The sequence below is a fragment of the Ochotona curzoniae genome, unplaced genomic scaffold (genome assembly GCF_017591425.1).
Source record: "Ochotona curzoniae isolate NIBS_2020 unplaced genomic scaffold, NIBS_Ocur_1.0 contig_3432, whole genome shotgun sequence".
NCBI classification, from domain to species: domain Eukaryota; kingdom Metazoa; phylum Chordata; class Mammalia; order Lagomorpha; family Ochotonidae; genus Ochotona; species Ochotona curzoniae.
In genome coordinates, this window is record NW_024465859.1 from 5,963,807 (window position 1) to 5,985,493 (window position 21,687).

Here is a 21,687-nt window from a genome sequence, read left to right on the forward strand (position 1 = left end):
ACGGAAGATCTTCCTCTCTGTCTCTCCTCTCTGTATATCTGCCTTTCCAATAAAAATAAAATAAATCTTTATAAAAAAATACTTAAGACACAATGAGGCCCAAATCTGCATAATAGAATCGTTTTGGAAGGCTTCAAAAGAGTTTGGTGATTTGATTGATCTAGTGTGTAACCCGGCCTTTGGAATTTCATCCAGATGATTTTATTGTGCAAAATATGGGATGAATCAGTGACTTAGTGTATAAGGTCAGTCAATAGCATCTATTATTGACCAAAGGAGAGAATGGGAGACACATTAGAAATGGATAAGAGCAGGTTTCTAACAGGAAACATCTGGGAAAGCCAAGCCATCAACTGATTTGTTAAGAACTCACACAACTTTTGGTCCATGGCAGACACACACTCAACACAGAACTGCTGAATGCATGGTTAAGTAAATCAAACAGTAAGGTGACAAAATGAGCAGAGGTCGGGATGGATGACAACAATTTCAGCCTTACCCACAACGAGTTTGAGATGCAACTTTCCTTCCCATCTCTTGAACCAGTTTCTTTCCAAATTCCCTTCTACCTCTGTTCACATCATGAATCCTGATATCCAAGACGACCTCCTTGGATTCCCCTAAAACAACCTCTAACCAGCTCTGTGTTGCATACCAGCACAGCTTTATCTAGGTCACTTCCCTACTCCAAACTACTTAATTGTATTTAACGATACCCTTTTTTTTTCCTTAAACATTTATTTTTATTGGAAAGGCAGGTCTTATTTCGACAGAGAAGGTGAGACAAAGTTCTTCCATCCGCTAGTTCACTCCCCAAATGCCCGCAACAGCCAGAGCTGAGCCAATCTAAAGCCAGAAGCTAGAAACTTCTTCCAGGTCTCCCACCAGGTGCAGGGTCCCAATGCTTTAGAACATCCTCTACTGCTTTTCCAGGCAGGGAACCAGATGGGAAGTGGAGCAGCCAGGTCTTGAACTGGCAGCTACATGGGATGTCAGATTGCAGGTAGCAGCTTAACCAAAATACTCATTATCATTCAAAATCTAGTCCCAGCTTACTTTTGTGCTTCATTTTCTTATTCATACTCCTTATGACACTGGTTGTTTTCCTGTATTCAGTTTCTCCAATAAATGTTGAATTTTCTTGTTCTCTGAGCCCTGGGGGAATTCTTGACCTTCAGTTTGCAAGTCTACTATCATCCCATCTGACAATCCAAAATTTAACATCTTTTAAAATGCAGCGCTGGTCCCGAGAGGGCTTCCCTGGTCCTACTCTTTAAGAAAGCATTTCTTCCCTTTTAGAAACAATATAGTACTGTACATTAGAGTCCTCCAGCATCTAGTATGTCCACATATGCCCTGACATGCATGCAATTCAGGGATCTGAAGAGAAAAACTGTGAATTTTTTAGTCTACTTATGTGGCTGCAAATTGAAAAAGAAAATGCAAGCAAGCAAGCAAGCAAGAGGCCTGACAGTGGTGACAGTGGTTTACAAAGGTGCTGGTGGCAGTGCTGGATGGTGGGAGGGTAGCAAGAACAGTTTGCCTTGGATAGGAGGAATATTTATCACTGACATCATTTAGGGTTGCCAGCACATGGTGATAATAAAAAGCAGAACATGTTTTAGTTAGTTTTACTGTTTATAAACTCTCTACAGATAAATTACACCCTTATTGCCTGCTCTCCGGGTGGGCCACTAGCATTCTACTCTCATCCGGTGTGCCTCTAAAAGCTGGGAAAATAGGACTGCAGACCCGTCTCTATCGCAGCCTCAGGTTGCAAAGAAAAAATGCTTAGGAAAATAGTACCAAGTATATCTCAATGCAGCATTGCATATTTCATTCCAACAACTCTGTGACACTAATGTTTGCAGAAAGAGTGAACTATGTAGGACATAAGAGTGTAACATAGGCTTTGGAAGCATATTTAAGTGCATCGGCCATAGCAACGGGAAGCTCAGTCTTCCATCAGAAGCTTAATGGGCTGAAGGTTCCACACTCCATGCTCTGAATCCACAACTGCATTCTAGCTGTGGTCATCCTAGCGTGCTTCCAGCCAACTGCTGATAACAACAGAAGATGTCAAGGCAGGTCCATAAATGCAAGAAAAGGGCTCCTCTGATGGATAATTTTGGAAAAAGAATTTATCATCACTGGGGCTGCAGCCTGCAACACTGGCATCCCATATGGGCAGGGGTTCATGCTCTATTCACTCCACTCCTGATTGAGCTCCCTGGTAGTGGCCTGGTGGAGGCAGCAGAATATGGCTCAGGCATCTGGCCCCTGCCAGCCAAAAGGGAGACCTGGATGCGACTCCCGGAGTTGGCTTGGCCTGGCACTGGCCATTGTAGGCATCTGAAGGGTGAATCAGTGAATGAAAGATCTCGCTCACTCTCTCCTTCCTCCCTCCCTCTGTTTCTCTGTTTTTCCCACTGCCTCTGTAACTGACTAGTCTTGCTGAATTTTTCCGAGAATCGCATTGCCATCTACAACTCTTCCTACCCAATTCTTCCACCCCTTGCTTCTCTATTCCACAGAGATCAAATCACTAGACTTCTCATGACTTTTCTGGCCTCCTTTCTGGCTTCCTCCCAGTCTTTCCTCACAAGTAAGTACTCAAATCATTTCTTATACAACTAATCCTGTCATGGTATCTGCTTCTCTGAGGGCCCAATCAAGGATAGTAAGGCTTTAGTTTCTTTTGTTTAAAAAATTTGTTTATTTTTAATTGAAAGGAAGACTTAACAGAGAGAGAGAAAGATTCCACCCACTGGTGTGCTCTCCAAATGGCTGCAATAGCCAGAGCTCAGCTAATCCGAAGTTGAGTGCCATGAGCTTCTTCTGGGTCTCCTAAACACGTACAGCGTCCCCATGACTTGGGCTATTGTTCACTGCTTTCCCAGGCCATAACCAGGGAGCTAGGTCAGAAGTGAGGTATCCAGAACAGGAAAGGGGACCCATATGGGATGCTGGCACCACAGGGTGGAGGATTAGCCTATTCAGCCATGGTGCCAGCCCTGGGTTTAACTCTTTAAAAATTGTTTTATTCATTCTTACAAAATGTGGGAAATAACTCTCCATAATTTCAACCAAAGACAGCTTATAAACAAAACATCAAATTTAATTATGCAAAACAACCTAACCAGAGAAAATCACATATGCCTGAATTCCCCTCACAGAATTCACATGGAGGACTTTTGCAAAATCCTAAGAATTCAACTACACTCAACACTCTCCATAGATCTGGAGTTGTGGCACAGCAAGTTAAGCTGCCAACTGTGATGCTGGCATTCCTTATGAGTGCTTGTTTGAACCCTCACTGCTCCACTTCTGATCCAGTTCCCTGCTGATGTGCCTGGAAAAGTACTGGAGGATCCTGCCCCTATGTAGGAGATGTAAAAGAAGTTCCTGGTTCCTGGTTTTGTCCTGGCTCAACCCTGGCTTTTGGAGCATCTGTGCGTGAATCATTAGATAAAAGAGCTCCCCAGCCCCCTGTAACTCTGCCTTTTAAATAAATATGTAAGTGAGCAAATCAATAAATAATTTCAAACGTTCTCCATTCTTAAAGACAGGCACCTCATAAAGCATCACTCATCTGAAGATGTAAAAAGACCCGATGTATTCCTAAACAATTGCAAAATGGCACCACAATCTAGTGAAAAATGTATCAGCTTCACCTGAGAAATTTCCCCTAATTATATCACATTTTGTCAATTGTATATCCCTGTAATCTGGTAGGAGTCAATGATACTCCATTATGAATAAATGTACATTACATCTTCCATGCGTCAAACATTCTATCAGGCACTTTACATGGTATGTTCCATCTTATAAACATTGTATGGACTGAGTGTTATTAAGCCCAGCTTTTAGAAGAGGATGTGAGGGCTAGAGAGAATAAGAGGCTTGACTAAGTTGCCACAGAGCATGTATTAAAACTCGGGTGAGTCCTCGGTGCTGTCCTGAGCCAGGCTGCTTCCCAGTAGGAGCAGGGCATGGCTCACAGGAACATTTCCTGGAGTCAATTGTTGAATGCATTATGTTCACTTTTTTAAAAAAGAAGATGTATTTATTTTTATTGGAAAGGCAGAGTTATAGAGTGAAGGAGAGACAGAGAGAAAAAATCTCTGCCCACTGGTTCACTTCCCAAGTGGCCACAACAGCCAGAGCTGAGCCAATCTGAAGACAGGAGCCAGGAGCTTTTCCTTGTCTACCACATGGGTGCAGGATCTCAAGGCTTTGGGTCATCCTCTACTGATTTCCCAGGCCATAAGCAGGGAGTTGGAAGGAATGTGGAGCAGCCGGGACAGAAATCAGCATCCATATGGGATCCTGGCACACACAAGGTGAGGACTAGCCGCTAGGCTACCGCACCCGATCCATCATGTTCACCTTTCAAGAGGGAAATGACACTGTTGCCACTTCCCTTACAAGAGATAAGTAGTGATCAATATTTGCATTTTAAAAGCACAAAAATGAATCACACAAAGTACTGGAATCTGAGAGTAGAAAGGAGCCTTTGATAACATCCAGTCTAACACCTTCATTAGATTAAAAAAAAACTGGAAACCATTGCTGTTTCTTTGACGGGCACCTTGTAAGGTTCACCCTAGAGATGAGTGAATTTGTACCTCTGTCTCAGCCCACACCAAGAGAGGACTGGCCTTGGTAGAGAAAATGGGAGTTACAGACCAGTAGGTGACAGATGGGTGTTCCGGAGAATTTATTTAGACCAATAAAATATTCTGCTCCCATTTCAGCCTGGGCAGCTACCATGGTGAGAATCAACAGTGGCTTCCATCTGCCTCCGAGTCCCAGCTGGATCTGAGGGCCATGAAACTGGAGGGAAGGGCAAGGTGCTTTCTTTTTTCAAGTTCACATGTTACTTCTATCAGCTAAGAGCAAATGAATGGAAAAGCAAAGGCTTTCTGTGGTTTCTAAGAAAGAAAGGGGCACTGTTCTCCCTTTTCTATTGCACATAAGCCACAACTTTCTCCTGAAAGACAGGTAATTAAATATTTTCTCTTCTCTGTTTTAAGAGGAAATTCAAGATACCACTGCCATTTCTGAAAAAAAAAAAAAAAACTGCTCTCAGGCAGACTGCCACTATCAACAGCAGTAGATAAACAGTCCTTGTATAGTAACTGTGCTATTTTCTCAACCCAACACATGAATTTAATTTAGGATTACTACTGGATGCAGTAAGCACATGAGTTATTTACTGCATTTCATTTTTTTTGTATGAAGAAAAATGAGTCCATAGTCGTAAAATACAATTTCTTAGTGCAAACTAAATTTCTCGACACTTCGTTCTTCACCAAGACATAGCAATGCATTTTTTAAATAGCCTTACCTGTGTAACTGCAGACACTGAGGCCATGGAGAGTGTGATTTTATTATCAAACCTCAAGGCATATTTTTTCATGTAATACTATAGATGCTCTTTATAGATAATCAAATTTTAGAAATATCCTTTGTAACTTAATAGTAATGTGTCAATATATACAAGTAATCTTGTAAGTTCCTTTGATGTTTAAAATTTACTTTATCCCCATCCTTGGTATTCTAAACAAGGGTTACACATGGAACTATCCATGTTTTGAACCCTGTCTTACTCTCTAGCTTCCAAAATGGTTAAACAAGTATTATTTATTCAAGTGCTTCGAGCCAAAGTCTCAATTCAATCACTTCCTCCTGCAAGCTCTTCCTAACATAACATTTACAAAAGTTAGCTATCTCCTCATTTGCCCTCATGGCTTGTACTTTGAAAGAAGCACATTTTGTCATCTTTGGTAGAATGTAAACCCAAACAGGCTTAACATTGAAGCCAGTATTATCTACCACTGCATCCATAGAACCTGCTCCTGATTCCAGTTTCCTGCATGCAGGCACTCAGGTCCAGCTGGGACCCTGGCTTCCTCGTGGGAAAGCTGATCTGAGTTTTCAATTCTTGACTTAAGCCTGCCTCAACTCAGCCACAGCCACACCCGATTGAGGAGTTTGGGGAGTGAACCAGCAGACAGGAACTTTTTGCTCCTTGTTTCTCAAATAAAAGAATTTAATAACTATCAGATGCCCTCATTCATTTCCTCAAACCCTTTGTGGCATCTGATAGCATAGAAAACCTTTTATTTCTTGCTTCCTCAGTTTCCCCTTCTCATTGCGGGAGCACTCTCCTGTCCTTCCACCATTTTCATTGCTCTTCCAGATTTCTTCCCCTCTGCCTTAACTCCCATTCCTCGCTAGTCAGTTTCTCCTTGACAGCACATAGTAGGCATTTTAAGAAACGTGTGTTCAATGAAAAATGAGACAATGTCATCCTTCAATTTCTCCTTTAGAAATGTTATTCACATCCACAGTTTCAATAATTATGCTAAACATCTATCCTTAACTGAACTGCTTGCCCAGCTGGCAAACTCATGTCTCTGCAAGCACCCTACATCAACAGATTCACAAAGAAACTTAAGATGTTAAATAAACAGCAGAAAGGGCCAGAGCTGTTGCACAGCAAGTTAAACTGCCACCTGGAGCCCTGAAATTGCATACAGTGCCAATGCCACCAATTCTGGCTTCTCCACTTCTGGTCCTGCTCTCGGCTAATGGGCTGGGAAAGCAGAGGTCAAGTGCTTGGCATCCTAGTGGGAGATTAGGAAGAAGCTCCTGACGACTGTCTTTGGTCTGGCCTAGCCTCAGCCACAGCCACTGCAGTCACAAATTAGTGGATGGAAACCAGCCCCCCTCTTTAATTTTGCCTTTCAAACAAATAAAATAAATGTTTAATAAACAGAGAAGTTACACACAAATATCTCCTTTCCCATTCCAATCGCTGCTAAAATGACAGCAAAGAAACTCATTTAAGAGAAAGCATGCATGCACTCACACACACACACACAAAGAAAGCACAAATTCATGGAAGCAAAGAAAAGAGGACACAATGGTTAATCAAATATTCTCAGACTCTGGGAAAGTAGAAAACAGATGCAGGTAAAATCACTGAGTGGGGATTTGTAATGTAGTCTCTTTCTCAAATTTAAGGACGATATGATATTGCAGTGTTCTTTTCTTGTTTTAAAATTATCTGTCTTTCTTCTAGGGGGTTCCCCTGCCTCCAACATTCCTTCGTATACTGTTCAACCACCTAAAAGTTTCCAAACGCTGAAATAAATGCTAAGCAAACAGAGAAGAATCGCCTCAACCTACAGCACTCTGGAAGGGCTCAGCACATGGAGTTCACAGTCCTGGGACGAGTAGAGTTTCTGAACTCACCAGACATGAACTGTACTGCATTCAACCGGCCTGTCCGGACTACTGGCAGCTGGATCTGCAGCTCCCAGATGAAAAGCATCTTCTCTGAGAAACCGAACAGTTTGAAGTCGAAAGCTGTTCAGGTATTTGGAAGTTCCTTGCAACAACAACAAAACCCTACCTATGCCCAGATAGCTTCTATTCAGCTTTTTAATGCCCCATTCTTAAGAATGAGCAGACACGGATTCACATCCTAAATACCAAGTCAGACAAGGCTTAACAAGTGTTCAAGGAAATCCTGTAAACAGAAAAAGAGAAAATGAAGGGGAGAAAAAAAGGCATTCCGGAGAAAAGCCCAATTAAGACAGAAGATAAAAACTGTAATTAATGTTCTTAGAGGCAAGAAAATATATTACAGCCATAAAACAAAAAGCCATACTAACAAAAAGGAATAAACAGAAAAAAGTGCTTACAATTTAAAATACAATTTAAAATTATATGGCTATAAAAATTTATCAAGGATCAGATGATCACATCAAAGAATTCTCACAGAATAAAATATAGGATAGAAACAACACTTAAAAATAAAAAAATGATTGTGGAAGACTAATTAATTGCCTAATAAGATGGAAGACTAGCAATTTCATGAGTTAATTTCATAACATGAATCTGGAAAAAAGAGAACATAATGAGACTAATCTGGAGATTATCAAAGAGATACAGCGGTAAAATATCACTCTGGGTGCAGCAGTGTGAGGTAGTAAGAAGTGAGACAAACTGTAGCCGATTTCCAGGAAAAAAGCAATTCTTTTTGATACCAGAAAAGCTTACTGTGTTCTTTCCACAGCTTAATACAGAAATAAAAAGCGGCTAATATAGAAATAAAAAGTGGTGAAGTGTTTGCAGACAGAGAATTGTTATTTACAAAGTGAGTATGTGAGTGGAAAAAGACACCAGGGCCTCTTTGTTAGAGTCTTGGGATTTTAAACATTCCCTGACCTCCCCTTGTTGGCCGGAGACCTGCAGGTAAGCTGTTCCCTATGGGGGGTCTCTTCAACCACTGGAAATGCCTGGCATTAGAAAATTCTAATGCCACCCATCAGAAGGTGTGGCTAGGACTTCAGCAGTTTTGTGTGTTCTCACTTTTGTACTGTCTTTTAAATTGTATGCCTATATTACTTTGATAAACAATTTTAAATAAATAAAAATTTTCCACGTCTTACACCCAATTTCTGTATTCCTCTTCCCTGTTAACACCGTCATCACCAGTTAGTTCCAAAACAGTCCTGTAAATTCTACTTCTGATGGTTCTTTGATAAACCTCTCCTGCTTTCCGACCCTGCTGCTCAACCCTGATCCTTAGTCCCCTGGGGAGGGTTCCAGTTGTGTTACAGCGATGGCCACGTGTTGGTAAGCTTTTCACCCGCAGTGGAATCCTGCATTGCTGTTCCCCAACTCTAGAGCACACCTTGATGCTTGGCTTTGGGGAGTAGGCGTTTTCCCTATTTACCTTGTTCCCCCACTGTCACTTCCAAATCACATCATTTCCTTTCTCTTACAAGTCTCCCAGCTCTTCTCAAGATTATTCCATCTTATAATGCCAAACAAGTACCTGAATCACTGACACTCTAGCACCTGGTGCCAGTCTACTACTACTTCTGTCATGTTCTTGGCAAGTTCAACATCCACATTTGAAAAATATCCATCTCAAATTTTAGCATGTCAGATTAATAATAATCTTGTCTATCCCCAATAAAACCTTACTCTGGGTTTAAACCCAGTAGCTAAACTTTTTTCTAGAAATGGAAAAAAAAAAGACAGCATTCTTACCTTGATCTTATTTTATAACTAAAAGTGCCAAAAAGCAAACAGCATTACCCAGAAGAATGACCAATTCCTCTGGCTAATTTGTGTTCTCCTATCAACCATGCTTATTTCCTTATTATGCTTTTCCTTTTTCCTTCAACTTGTAACGCACTGTCGTAGCCCTCTGCTGATAACTTTGCTCTCCCTTCCCACTTCACAAACAAGAAGCTGTTTGACAAGAATTATCTGCCTATGCTCAATGATAACCAGCTCTATCTGAACAGGTGTACATGTTCTCTGTTAAAAGGGAAGAAATTCCCTGGCTTCTATGTAAGCCACCATTTTTACTACTCATCTCTGATTGCTTCTAAGTTAATGGTTTCCCTCCTTTAGCTGGATAGTAGCTATCAGCACACATATTTAATAGTCTCACACGGAAGCACAAATGTCCCTGACCTTGTCTTTTTCCAGCTCCCTTCCCGTTTATAACTTCTTCATGATTACATTTTCCAGAGCAGCAGGCATTTGGTGCAGCAGTTAAGCTGCCAGTTGGGATCGCCCTCTTACATCAAAGTACCAGGGTTCAAGTCCTACCTTTGCTACTAACTTTAACTAACAGCTAACATGCACTCTAGAGGCAGCAAGTTCCTGCTGTGGGCATTTGGGGAGTGAACCTGCAGGTGGAAAATTTCTGTGTCTCCCCCAACAGCCTTCCAAATGAACAAACTGAAAAATTAATAATAATATCACATGTCCAGAGATGTCTTTAGTTATAGTCTCTACTTTCTTGTTCAGCCTATTTAACTGTAACTTTACAACAGGTTTTCTTAATAGGATAGGAAACACAATATGCACTTAATTTATTGGGTTCTAATTCCCATTCTGTGACTAACTAGTTATAAAAGTAACATAAGTTTTCTTTTCTTCTGTGCTTCAGTTGTCTCATCTATAAAATGAGGATGCTGAAAGCAACTGTTCCGTAGAGATTTTGTGAAGGATAAAATAGCACAAACAAAAGTACCAGAATGCAGGTACTTACAAAGTATTCAACACCTGATTGCTATGACAGTCAACAATAACCTTCTTGCATCTTGACAAACTCAGCATTGAATGCTCTTTCATTCCCTCACCTCTCAAACAGCATTAGGCTTCACACCTCATATCTACTTATGGCTTCTGTGACATCATACTCTTTCTAGTTTTTCTTCTACTTTACTGGCTGCTCAGTTGAGGAGGTCTGATGTCTAAATATTGCAATGCTCAGCCTCTCCTCCTATTTTTATTTTCTCATATTTATTCACTCGAAAGGCAAAGTGTCACAGAGAGAGGAAGAAATGGGATGGGGGAAGGCAGAAAGAGAGAGCAAGAGAAAAGAGATCAATCTTTCCCCTAGTGTTTCAAATGCTCACACACCCACAAGAGCCAGGATGAGGCCAGGCCGAGGCCAGGGTGAGGCCAGGCCGAGGCCAGGAGCCATCAGCTTCATATGGGTCTTCCCCACAGGAGTCAGGATTCCTAGCAGCCAGACCATCCATAGGTGCATTAGCAGGAAGCAAGACTGGAGGCACAGAATAGCCAGAGACTCATGTGAAATGTGGCTGTCCCAAGCAAGGGTTTTACAGACTGAGCCACAATGCCTCCTCCTGAAAGTACCCTAACGTTTATTTGTTCATCACAAAGCATGTTTCAAGTTGGTTATTTGTAAAATACCTACAAGTGAAAAATAAAACAAAAACAAAAGCCATTAATATGGTTTTTTTTCGTTACTCCAGCATTATAAACATTTAGATGTTTCTAAGAGTTATCTCAAGCAGAGAGTTTAGAAATGCTCATTTTGAAAACGTAGCCTCATTAAATGCTTAACTGTTTGTTATTTCTGGATTCTACTATCATTAACTTGTACTGACCAACACTGCAGATCATAACACCACTTATTTAAAAGGCAGAGACACAGACATCTTCCATCTAACAGTCCACTCTCCAAGCACTGCAACAGCCAGGCCCAGGGCAGGCTCAAGCCAGGAGGCTGCAGCTCATTCCGGGGCCCCTATGTGGGTGGCAGGGACCCAGGTTCTTGTCCCAGCTGCATTGCAGCAGCAGTGAAGCTGGAATGAGAAGCAGAGTTGTCACTGGCACCTTGATACCGGGTGTGGAACTCTTCAGCAACACCTTAACCACTGTGCCAAATGCCTACCCTCAGATTAACCTTTTTAATATTAACTCATAAACTAGTAACATAGAGTATGAAAGAAAGCCAGAAAAGCTAGTTTCATTGGTTACAGTTTTAATATAAGCTAAATACAGTCACAATCATTAGTTATTTAGTCACTTATCCTGTAAAACGACATGCCAAGGCTAGCCTTGAAAGTCCCCTAAAAATAAAAACGTAGAAAATATCTTCCTCAATTAACTCTAAGAACTACAAATGCAAAAAAAATTGGTACTTGCCAATAATCACATCAAACTTTCACTTACTGATTGAGCAGTAAAAAAAAAATTGATTTTTAGCAACAATTAGTTCCAGATAAAAAGCATGCTATTACCCATATATGCTATCTTTGTACTCTGTATAAAGTTCCAAGGCAAAGATTGCTTCTGGCTTTATGAAGTAGCAGAGAGGATGCCCGGTATGGCTGACTTATCACAGGTTTTTTATTCTTCTTTCCAGATAAATCCTTAGCTTCTTTAGGAGGAGGCATATGGATGGGTTTCCATGGAATTGGATTATAAAAGGCTGGTTCTGGATACGAAGTTCCACTGTAAAAACCTGAAGTTATTGAAAAATCAAAACAAAAATAAAAAATTTCTTAAGCTCAAAGAAATCATTAACAAAAAATTTCTAGAAAACTGTCAAAATGGCAAAATAAACTGATAAACCAATTTGACTAATTTAAAATTTGAACTTGCAACTATTCTTTAAAAGTTACGCTTTTCAAATACAGTTATGACATTACATTAAATGTCAGAACATAAACGATAATTTTAAGAATCTAAAAAACAATAATGTTAAAATCTATACAAACAAAATTTCCTTTAAAAGTTTTACTAAAAAACAAATTTTATAAGCACTAAATTGAACAAAGTTTTCACCTTTTTAACTCAGTATAGGAAATGATTGATTGTGTAATGGTTTCCGCTTGTATGCACTGAATATTACAGGAAAAAGGAAAAAAACCCTTTATTTTGCAGAGTAAGCATCTGAAGTGGCAGTTAAGATGTGGCTTGGGAAGTTCACATCCCGTAGAGAGTGCCTTGTCTGAGTCCCAGCTCCTCTGGTTCTGAGCCAGCTTCCTGCTAGTGTCCAACCTAGGGGGCAGAAAATGGTCCAAGTAGCTGGGTTGGTGACACCCATATGATTTGCGTTGCTAGCTCCTGGCTCCCAGCCTTAGCCTGGCACAGATTCCCAGCCACTGCAAGCACCTGGGTGGGGTGGGCAGGGTGGGCATGAACACACAGTAAATGGGAATGCTGTCTCCCTTGCTCTCCCTCTCTAAAATAAACAGATAAAATTTCAATTATTTTGCATATGTGGCTAACATGAACTAAGATTTTCATTTAGTGTTACTGAAATTTTTGATTATTTCTTGATACTATTTCACAATAGTACTGTAATTCTGATTAATGATTATGGAACATTCTTGAATTATACAAAGTGCTTAACCATGCAAAAGAGTAACAAAACATTTCCAAATCCTTTAATAATATATATTTCAGTTCACAATTTATGAAAATGTATGTAAACATAGACATTTAAAATGAACACAGCATTTACAAAATGTATTAATATTTAAAATCCAAAAATTAGTAAAATAATTTAGTATTCTTTTAGTTTATAGTTAACTAAATCTTCCAACTAAATTTTTTCCCTCTGCTCTCTAATCATTACTTTAAAACCACTGCCTATTACTCTTTTTTTTTTTTTGTGAAGCAAGGAACAACAAACAGGAGCAGACTATCTTCAGTAGCTGTAATGGATGACCTCTGTGCCGTACCAGAGGCCTAATCCTGACAGCAGGAATGTGTCTCTCAGACACCGGAACCCGCTTGGGCTGCATAGATATGTCAACACATACTTCAGCAAATTGGTCAAAACAAAGTCTGGAATATGTTCTATTGTGTGAACAAAACAGAATGTGAGTATTTTCAATAATAAATCACTTAAACAAGTGAACACAGCTTCCAGCAAGGTATGGGCTTCCAACAACAAGCACAAAGAAAAACATGTATTACCATTTATAATCAAACCAAGCGTAAAGGCCATCATCTTGTGTTTGGATCATGCGCTGTCTTATTTTCACCCTAACAAAAGTGCCCAAGACATTGGAAGCTCTGCCTTACAAAGGAGTGGAGGGAGAGAAGGTAAAACGACTACTTAAACATATCCTGAGTGAGGCCTTATCATTCTCCAAGATCAAATGTAAGCAGACTAGACTTGTTAGTGTTAGAAATCATTAAAGCATACATTTGCAGTTTTGCAATTACTGCCTTTAAGAGTATGCATTTGTGTGTGTGTGTGTCTGTGTATCTGATTTATAGACAATGACAAATCTGTAGTATTTCCAAAGCAATGTAGTGTGTTATAACATAATCTTTGGAAAATAGTAATTTGAAAGAAAACAATTTTTACACACTTCTATTTCTGTCAAAAGGAAACAAAATGTTTAACATCTGCTCTGGCAAACCATACTTATGTAAGCCACACAACATAAAAACCAACCTGTAAGTTTTCCGTTGGCATAACCATAGCTCTTGGCAGCTGGACGAGGTTTATTTTTTGCATTTTCCAACCATTCCTTAAATTTTTTCTCTGCAGTTTCTTTTTTCTCCTGTAATTCTGCTTGTCGCTGTTTTTCTTTTTCCTTAAAATGACAAGACCAAAGAATTTTCAGGGATACTCTATAACTGGATTTTCTATTTAAATGCCACTGATTTTTCCCCCTAAGTACTTCCTACCTAATTAGCTCACAAGCCCTGATGTTAAATCATACTCCTAAAATTTGAGAATAAAATTTGGTTAGGATCAGGAGATGACATTAAGGTGACATCACATTTAGGAAGAAAGAATATGTGCTAATTTAAGGCATAACTAACAATACAATAACATTATTTGTCACAACACTAACAGCTAAAATTTATACATTTAACTGAAAAATATCAATAAATAATGTTTTCAACATAAAATGTGTATATTCAAACTCAAGCTTAAATAGTCTAATAAAAAAATGGGATAGCTTCATTTGTTTCATGCTGTTTCAAGTTTCTCTAATTATATGCTATTTCTAATTCTAGCCAGTATCTATGAATATTAGAGCAATATATTCTTATTAGAATGGCAGAAAGAAAATACCATCTCTTTCTTCTTCTTCTCATATTCTTCAGCTTTTTTTTTCTTTAACCATTCTTGATATTTTTCTTTCGCTTTTTCTTGTAAATGTTCTTTTTCCAGTTGCTTTGCTGCTTTTTCTTCCATTTCTTTATTAATTTTTTGTTCCCTTTCTTTTCTTTTCTTAAATAAAAACAGAGGAATTTTAATTGAGATGCCAATAATTATACATATCTAAGGAAGGACTTTTACATAGTAACTGTCTAAATTTCTTAAAATACTGTCAGCCATTTCTTAAAATAGGTGGTATCACAATGGTTAGCACAACGTGATTTATGAACAGATATCTAACACACCTGCAATTACCTGTTTACAGGCTACCTAAGCTGTAAGCATCATGAGGTCAGTGACACAAGGTAACGGGCAGCACCAAATACTTAGACCCTGGGACAGTGCTGAGTAAATACACACTCAATGGAGAATTGTTGAGTAAATCAGTGAATAAAAATTATCCCAAACATTATCTTTTAAATTCATTGTTTCCCTCACTGAAAAGTCGAAGCCACAAATATGCACACTTCCTGAAGAGTTTGCCAATACAAATACTGAGAAAAATCTTCACCATCAGTGAGTTAGTTACACAGAACAAGTAAATAACGCCCATTAAATCTTGTATGTAGGGGCAGTATACAGGCAAATCTCTATCTATATAATTCTTCTTCTTCTTCTTCCCTTTTTTTTTTTAAAGATACATAATTCTTATAGAGGCCAGATTAGGCAAACTATAGCCTATAGGTCAAATTTGTTCTTCCTGCCAATCATATTTTCAAATAAACTTCTATAGTTTTGTGGCGATACTCATTTGTTTGCATACTTACTGCCATGAGTACTTCTGTACTATAAAATATTCATTAACAGAGACTATATAGCTCCCAAACTTTAAATATTTACTGTCTGTACTGATACTTCACAAAAATATTATTCATGTATGACACACAGTACATCTAATTTTTTTCCCCAAGAAAATCTACCAATATACCTAAATTCTAAGTAACCAACAACATAGCTACTTCTTTTCTTTTTTTTAACAAGGCTTAGAAAGGAATATGGAAGACATTAAAGCACCCTACATGTAATACACATTCAGTACTGTGTAGGAAAACTAGGCCTTAAAAATCAGAGCCTGAGTCCTTACACTGTAGTATGTGCCCCTGGGTAGGCAGCCAGTAGCTGTGAGACAGGATCCTTCCTGAAAACACAACAGAACTTGGCTAGACTTTCATGACTTTCTTCTGTCAGAAAAGTGAAGATTGTACGGCACATCTGACTCAACCTGTGTTGTCTTAGGATGCTGTACTACCTCATCAACAAGGAACTGTCTGGTCCTTACAATGTTTTCATTTACAGCAGCTAGTATTGAGTGCTAATTAGGGCTATTACTACAAACTACATGTGTATTGACTATAAATTCATTAATCTGTCTTATAATCACATAGGGGTGGTTATTGGATATAATGGCTTGTTACTACTTGAGACTCCCATATCTGATATTTGAGCGTTGGCTTAAGACCCAGCTACTCTACTTCCAGGTCAGTTTCTTGATAATGTGCATTCTGGAAGGCAACAGGTATTCAAGTACAAGTACTGGGTTCCTGGCTTTGGCACAGCCCGGCACTGGCTGTTGAGGGCATTTGGGATGCTTGTCAGCAGACAGAAGAAATATTCACCCCCCGCCCATGCCTTTCAAATAAACAACAATTTAAAAAAAAAATTAACTCCTTACCCAAACTGAAGGAGACTGCATAGGTTGCCTTGTACCCAGAAAAGTGTTACAATACCGGGAGAAAAGAAGCCAGTAGCTGTTGGGCATTCTGGGCCTGGTTAATACCAAATTTGTATTAACTATACTAGTGTGCCAGTAGAGCTGGCTATACTTTCTATTTTTTTTAAGATATGTGAGGTAGTCAGCTCCCGCGCCTGTATTGCTGCTGCCATCGTTACCAAACCAGGGGCCAGAAGATCCTGCTGGAAGATGATCCTGGGGCCCAAACCAGTGGGCAGGAGGACTGTGGATTGCTCAGGGAAAGGAGTTTGTGGATGTATGAGAGTGGAGGGCCACTGAGGTAGCACTTTACAGATGTGGTATGACTTACAGGGCTTCCAAGTACCAGGTCACTGCAATCACGGGTAAAGGAGGCAGCTGAGACTAGGTGGTTTATAGAGGGGAAACTGGAGGGCATATCTGGATCAGACCATGTGACAGACCTGGATGGTGATATCATCCAAGACCTGCCAGCACACATGGAAGCTAGGGCTGTGGGTCTACCTGTTAGGGCTAAACCATAATATCTACCAGTGTGTGTCAGGGAAGGGGATGGACCATGCAAGGCTGTGCCATGACATTAACTGGAACGTGAGAGAATCAGGTCTGGAGGAAGACACTTTAGGGAATATTTGTGCTCACCCCTGTGGGTCTGCATTTCCACTGGTTTGTATGAGAGTTGCAGGTAATGATGGTTGGAGCTAGGTGTGACCACAAAACTCATGGGAACTGGGATGGGGAGCAGGCCAGGCTGGCCCAGGCTGTAGCACCCATGGGGGCAACCAAGAATCATGTCCAGGGGTAAGGCCCCAGCAACCATATGCTAATACAAAGAATGGGAGTGGGGATGGACTACACTGCGCAGAGGCCTAGCACCTGCTAGATGCACATGGCACAGGGCTGGGGGCAAGCTGGTTAGGTGAACTTCAAGGAATCTCATGCTAGGTCAATGCCCCCACTGGTGAGCATGAAAGCTGACTAACATGGGGCAGACCACCTGAGTAGGTCTTTAACATCCATTGGCCTGCATGTGAGCTGGCTTGGGGTGGGGAGGGGGGAGTTTGGTTTCAGCTAGGCCATAATACCTCTGCCAAGTGGTAAGATCTAGGGCTGGAAGTGGGCCTAGTATGTGATCTGCCAGCACGCCTCTGCTGTGTTGTAGCTCCCACTGATGAGCCTGAGAGCCAGGGCTTGGGGTAGGCCAGGTTAGACAAAGTGATAGCACCCATGCGCATACCTTTGCACTGTGCCTGCGGTGGGCTGGGCTGAGCACCCATGGGCGTATATGAGAATCTGATGGGATGTGAAAGGGCCTGACTAAACTACTACATATACTGACACACAAGCAGGAACTGGGTCTTGGGGCAGGACTGGTGGCGTTACTGGGAGTCACTCGAACTAGGTTCCAGTGTCCATTGGTGTGTATAAGAGTTGGGATTGTGGTGGGTTGGGTTTGGCTAGGATGCAACACCCATCGGTTTGTGTGAGAGATGGGTCTGTCGGAAGAGGGGTGGGGAAAGCAGTGCACAACTGAACATTCAAATGCATTCACCAGTAGGTGCATAGGCTGATGCTGGTGATGGCATTAACTGAATCCTGCACTAACTGGTACACACAAGAGTCAGGTCTGGGGTCACCACAGGCAAGGTTTCTTGGGGACTTCCCAACTAGAATACTGAACTCCAAATCCCACCAGAGAGAAAATTAGACTTTGTGGTCATACCTTTGAGTGCAAATACTGGGACTGTACCTCAGTAGCTGATGCCTGTGCAGCGGACAGCAAGCCAAATTGCACACAGGGGACATACAACCAGCTCATCTAGGCCAGCAGCGGAAGTTAAGTGCCATGTCAGAGGATGGAAAGCAGAACAGATTGGGCATCTCTCCTGGCCAAGATGTGCAGCATGTTCCTGGGTCTGTGGATGCACTAAGACACACTTGGTCAACTAAATGACCTTGGAATGATTTTCTCAACCCTGGAGCAATGAAACCAACAACTTCTCAGAACTATCAAAAACACTCAAGTAACATCCTTGGAACATTCTTCCCCATACCAGGGTCTCTAAGATGACACTAAATGACTGTCCCCCATCCCTGGGTGTTGATGTAGTTTGGCAGCAAGGAGAGGCGGCCACTCTCTCCCTGTACCTGCAGTTACAGTAGAAAAAGAAAAAAAAAAAAACATTTGTCCCGTTCTCCTTCTTCCATACCTCAATGCTCCTCACCTTCATCAGTGGCCCACATGAGCATACATTCTTCTCAACTATGTATATATTATAAAATAAAATAAAACATATATTTAAAAAAAAACAAACTCCTTAAAATATATCACTTGCTAAAACAGTGAAGAACTAGTCTGTATAACTATCGTCTTGAAAACCATTCTGGCATATTTTATCACATATTTAAGAAGGAAATAACTAAACAAATTAATTTTCAAAACAGAGAAAAAAGGAAATATATCCAAGCTCAGTTAGAAACCTTTGCATTATATTCATATTAAAACCAGACATGGAAATTACAAGATCACATCAGAAACAAAGCTAACTGTTCACCTGAGAAAAAAGTCAAATATGAATACTCTTAACAAAAATGCATAGTACTAACAAACATTAAAAACTGAAAAAAACAGGGCCTGGTGCCCAGTATGGTAGCCTAGTGGCTAAAGTCCTCGCCTTGCATACACTGGCATCCCATATTGGTGCCGGTTCATATCCCAGTTGCTCCACTTTCCTTCCAGCTCCCTGCTGGTGGCCAGGGAAAGCAGTTGAGGACAGCCCAAAGTCTTGGGACCCTGCACCTGTGTGGGAGACCTGGAAGAAGTTCCTAGCTGCTGGCTTCGGAATGGCTGAGCTCCAGCCAATGCAGCCACTTGGCGAGTGAACCATCTGACAGAACATCTTTCTCTCTTTCCTTTTCTCTGCAAATCTGACTTTCCAATAAAAAATAAAGAAATAAATATTTTTTTAAAAGAGAAAGAAAACTAAAAAACAATGCTGAGAGAAATTTTAAAAACAAATGGAAAAAGTGTTTATGGATTTAAAACAAAATTACTGTGACAGCCATTTCCAAGCAATGTATTTAAACACAATCCCAACAGTGTCAGGTATTCAGGCAGGTCTTGCTAGGGAAACTGAAAAGCTGATTCTAAGTTATATGCTGAAACAAGAACAAAGCAAGTGTGAAAAACAAGGGGAAAAGTTGAATACTTTCTACCATATGACTTAGGTGCAAAGGGAAATGTCCCTTCTGCTTCCCAAAATTTGATGGGATAAACTGGCAAAAACTGAATAGGAGAAAAGGGATATAAATATATTAATATTAAAGGGCCAGGGATCACAGCATGGGGGAAATCACAACAGTGTGATTACCCACCAAGTCAGCATCATGCAAAAGCATCTTTGTATATCCCTTTTTCTACAGGGATAGAAATGAAGACAATTTTGAGAGCTCTGGGGGAGAAGGGCCATGATGTAGACCACAGAAGATAAGGAAAGATATGCACTGCAAGCAAGGGTTATCCTAGTATGAAGATGAAATCTCCCAGGGGACCTCTTATGGTAACCCATATGAAGGTCAGATGTCAGATTCTCAATTTCTACTTCCCATGGGAAGGACCCTAGTGGGGAAAAGATCCACAGCTACTTTAAAGACCCACTGTTACTTTACTAATACACAGCTTTTCAGAAGCATTGTTGTATCTACAGAGTCTGAAGTTTCTCTGAATAACTGGAGTATGCCAAAGAAATACACTTGGGGTGAGCTATCTTACTTTCCCTGAGTTCCAAAAACTATAGTCAAAATTATGTAGTTACAGTAAGAAGTTAGTATTGAAACAATACATAAATCAATAAAAAAAGAATGGCATTGAGAAACAGGCACATACATATGTGGTCAATTGGTTTGGAAAAGGTGCCAAGGCAATTTAATAGGGAAAATTTTTTTTTAATAAACACGTCGGAACAATTTATATCCATAGGCAAAAAATGAATCTTGACAACTCAAATTACCCATCAAAATTAACCTGAAATACTATGTAAAACAGTAAAGATAAAGCTACAAAAATAACAAGGAAAAGCATCCTTGGGGAAGGCAAACATTTCTTAAATCTGACACAAAACCATAAACTACAAAAAAAGAGCTGAAATATAGAACTTTCTCAAAATTGTAAAATTCTGCTATTTAAAACACATCATGAAGAAAAATCAAATAAGAAGGAATATTTGGAGTATAAACATCCACCAAAAGATTTTTGCAACTTAGTAGTAAGTCACATAAACTCTCCAAAAGAATAGGGTAATGATTTAAATGTATGCAAAACAAAACAAAAAAGCCAACAATAAAAGAGTATAGACTTAGCATTGGTGATGTTTCCAAGACCCCATCAAATTCTATGTTGAGCTCCCAGCACAACGTTCAGTGGCTAAACCCTCACCTTGACTATACCGGTTCTAATTCTGGCTGCTGCACTTCCCATCCAGCTCCCTGCTGATGGCTTAGGAAAGCAGTAGAGACTTGGGACCCTGCACCCACGTGGGAAACCCAAAGAAGCTCCTGTCTTCTGGTTTTGGATCATCTGTTGCAGCCACTTGGGGAGTGAACCAGAGGAGAGAGGATCTTTCTCTCTGTAAATCTTCCTTTCCAATAAAAATAAACTGAAGTAAAATAAATCTTAAAAAAAAAAAAAGCAAATCCTATGTTGAAGACCTGGTCCACAATGTGACTCATTTTGGAGATAAGACCTACAAAGAGGTAAATAAATTTAAATCAGACCATAAATGTAGTGGCCCTAACCAAAAGAGGCACCAGGGATGTGTGTGGAAAAAGGAAAAATCATAAGAAGGGACAAAAATATAGCACCTACAAGCCAGAGAGGGGTCCTCAAGAGAAACTAAGCCTGTAGATGTATTCATCTTGATGTCCAGTCTCCATAACCATGAGAAAGGAAATTCCTGCTATTGATACCACACAGTCTATGGCACTGTGTTATGACATTTCTAGAAGACTACTACCATAAGCTTATGCAGATGGCTAAACATCATTAGACCTCAGGGAAATGAAAATTAAAGCAAGAACACTATTACACACTTAATAAAAGAACTTCAAATGAAAAAGACTGATGACATCAAATTTGGCAAAGAAATGAAGTGATTCACAAAAAATAATGAGAATCTAAAATGGTACAGTACTTATCATATAGTCCAGAAATTCAACTCCTAGGCATTTACCAAAGAGAATTGAAAATAAATGTCTACAAACAGAATAAAACAAAATGTCACAGATTTTTATTCATAATAACCTAAAGCTAAAAACAAACCAATTGTCCATTAGCTAGAGAATAGTCAGCTTGTATGCAGTGCTACAAGTAAAAGAGAAAAAAAGAAGCAAACATGAAAGAACATATACTGTATGATTTTATTTATATGGAATTCTAGAAAAGGCAAATCTAATTTGCTAGAATGGGAAGCAGATTGATGGTTTCCTTGGAGCTGGG

The 21,687-nt window shown here is 40.0% G+C and overlaps 1 protein-coding gene across 1 annotated transcript in view; it reads right to left on the minus strand.

Annotated features, from left to right (window-relative positions):
• Positions 1-11,324: 11,324 nt before the first annotated feature.
• Positions 11,325-21,687, minus strand: part of CCDC34 (coiled-coil domain containing 34) — a 29,050-nt gene continuing 18,687 nt past the window's right edge. The window contains exons 4-6 of the mRNA XM_040980296.1: positions 14,396-14,554; positions 13,766-13,907; positions 11,325-11,815 (exon numbers count right to left, since the gene is read on the minus strand). Coding sequence (XP_040836230.1) covers positions 11,601-11,815; positions 13,766-13,907; positions 14,396-14,554 — 516 coding nt within the window. The 3' untranslated portion in view covers positions 11,325-11,600. The remainder of the gene's footprint in view (positions 11,816-13,765; positions 13,908-14,395; positions 14,555-21,687) is intronic.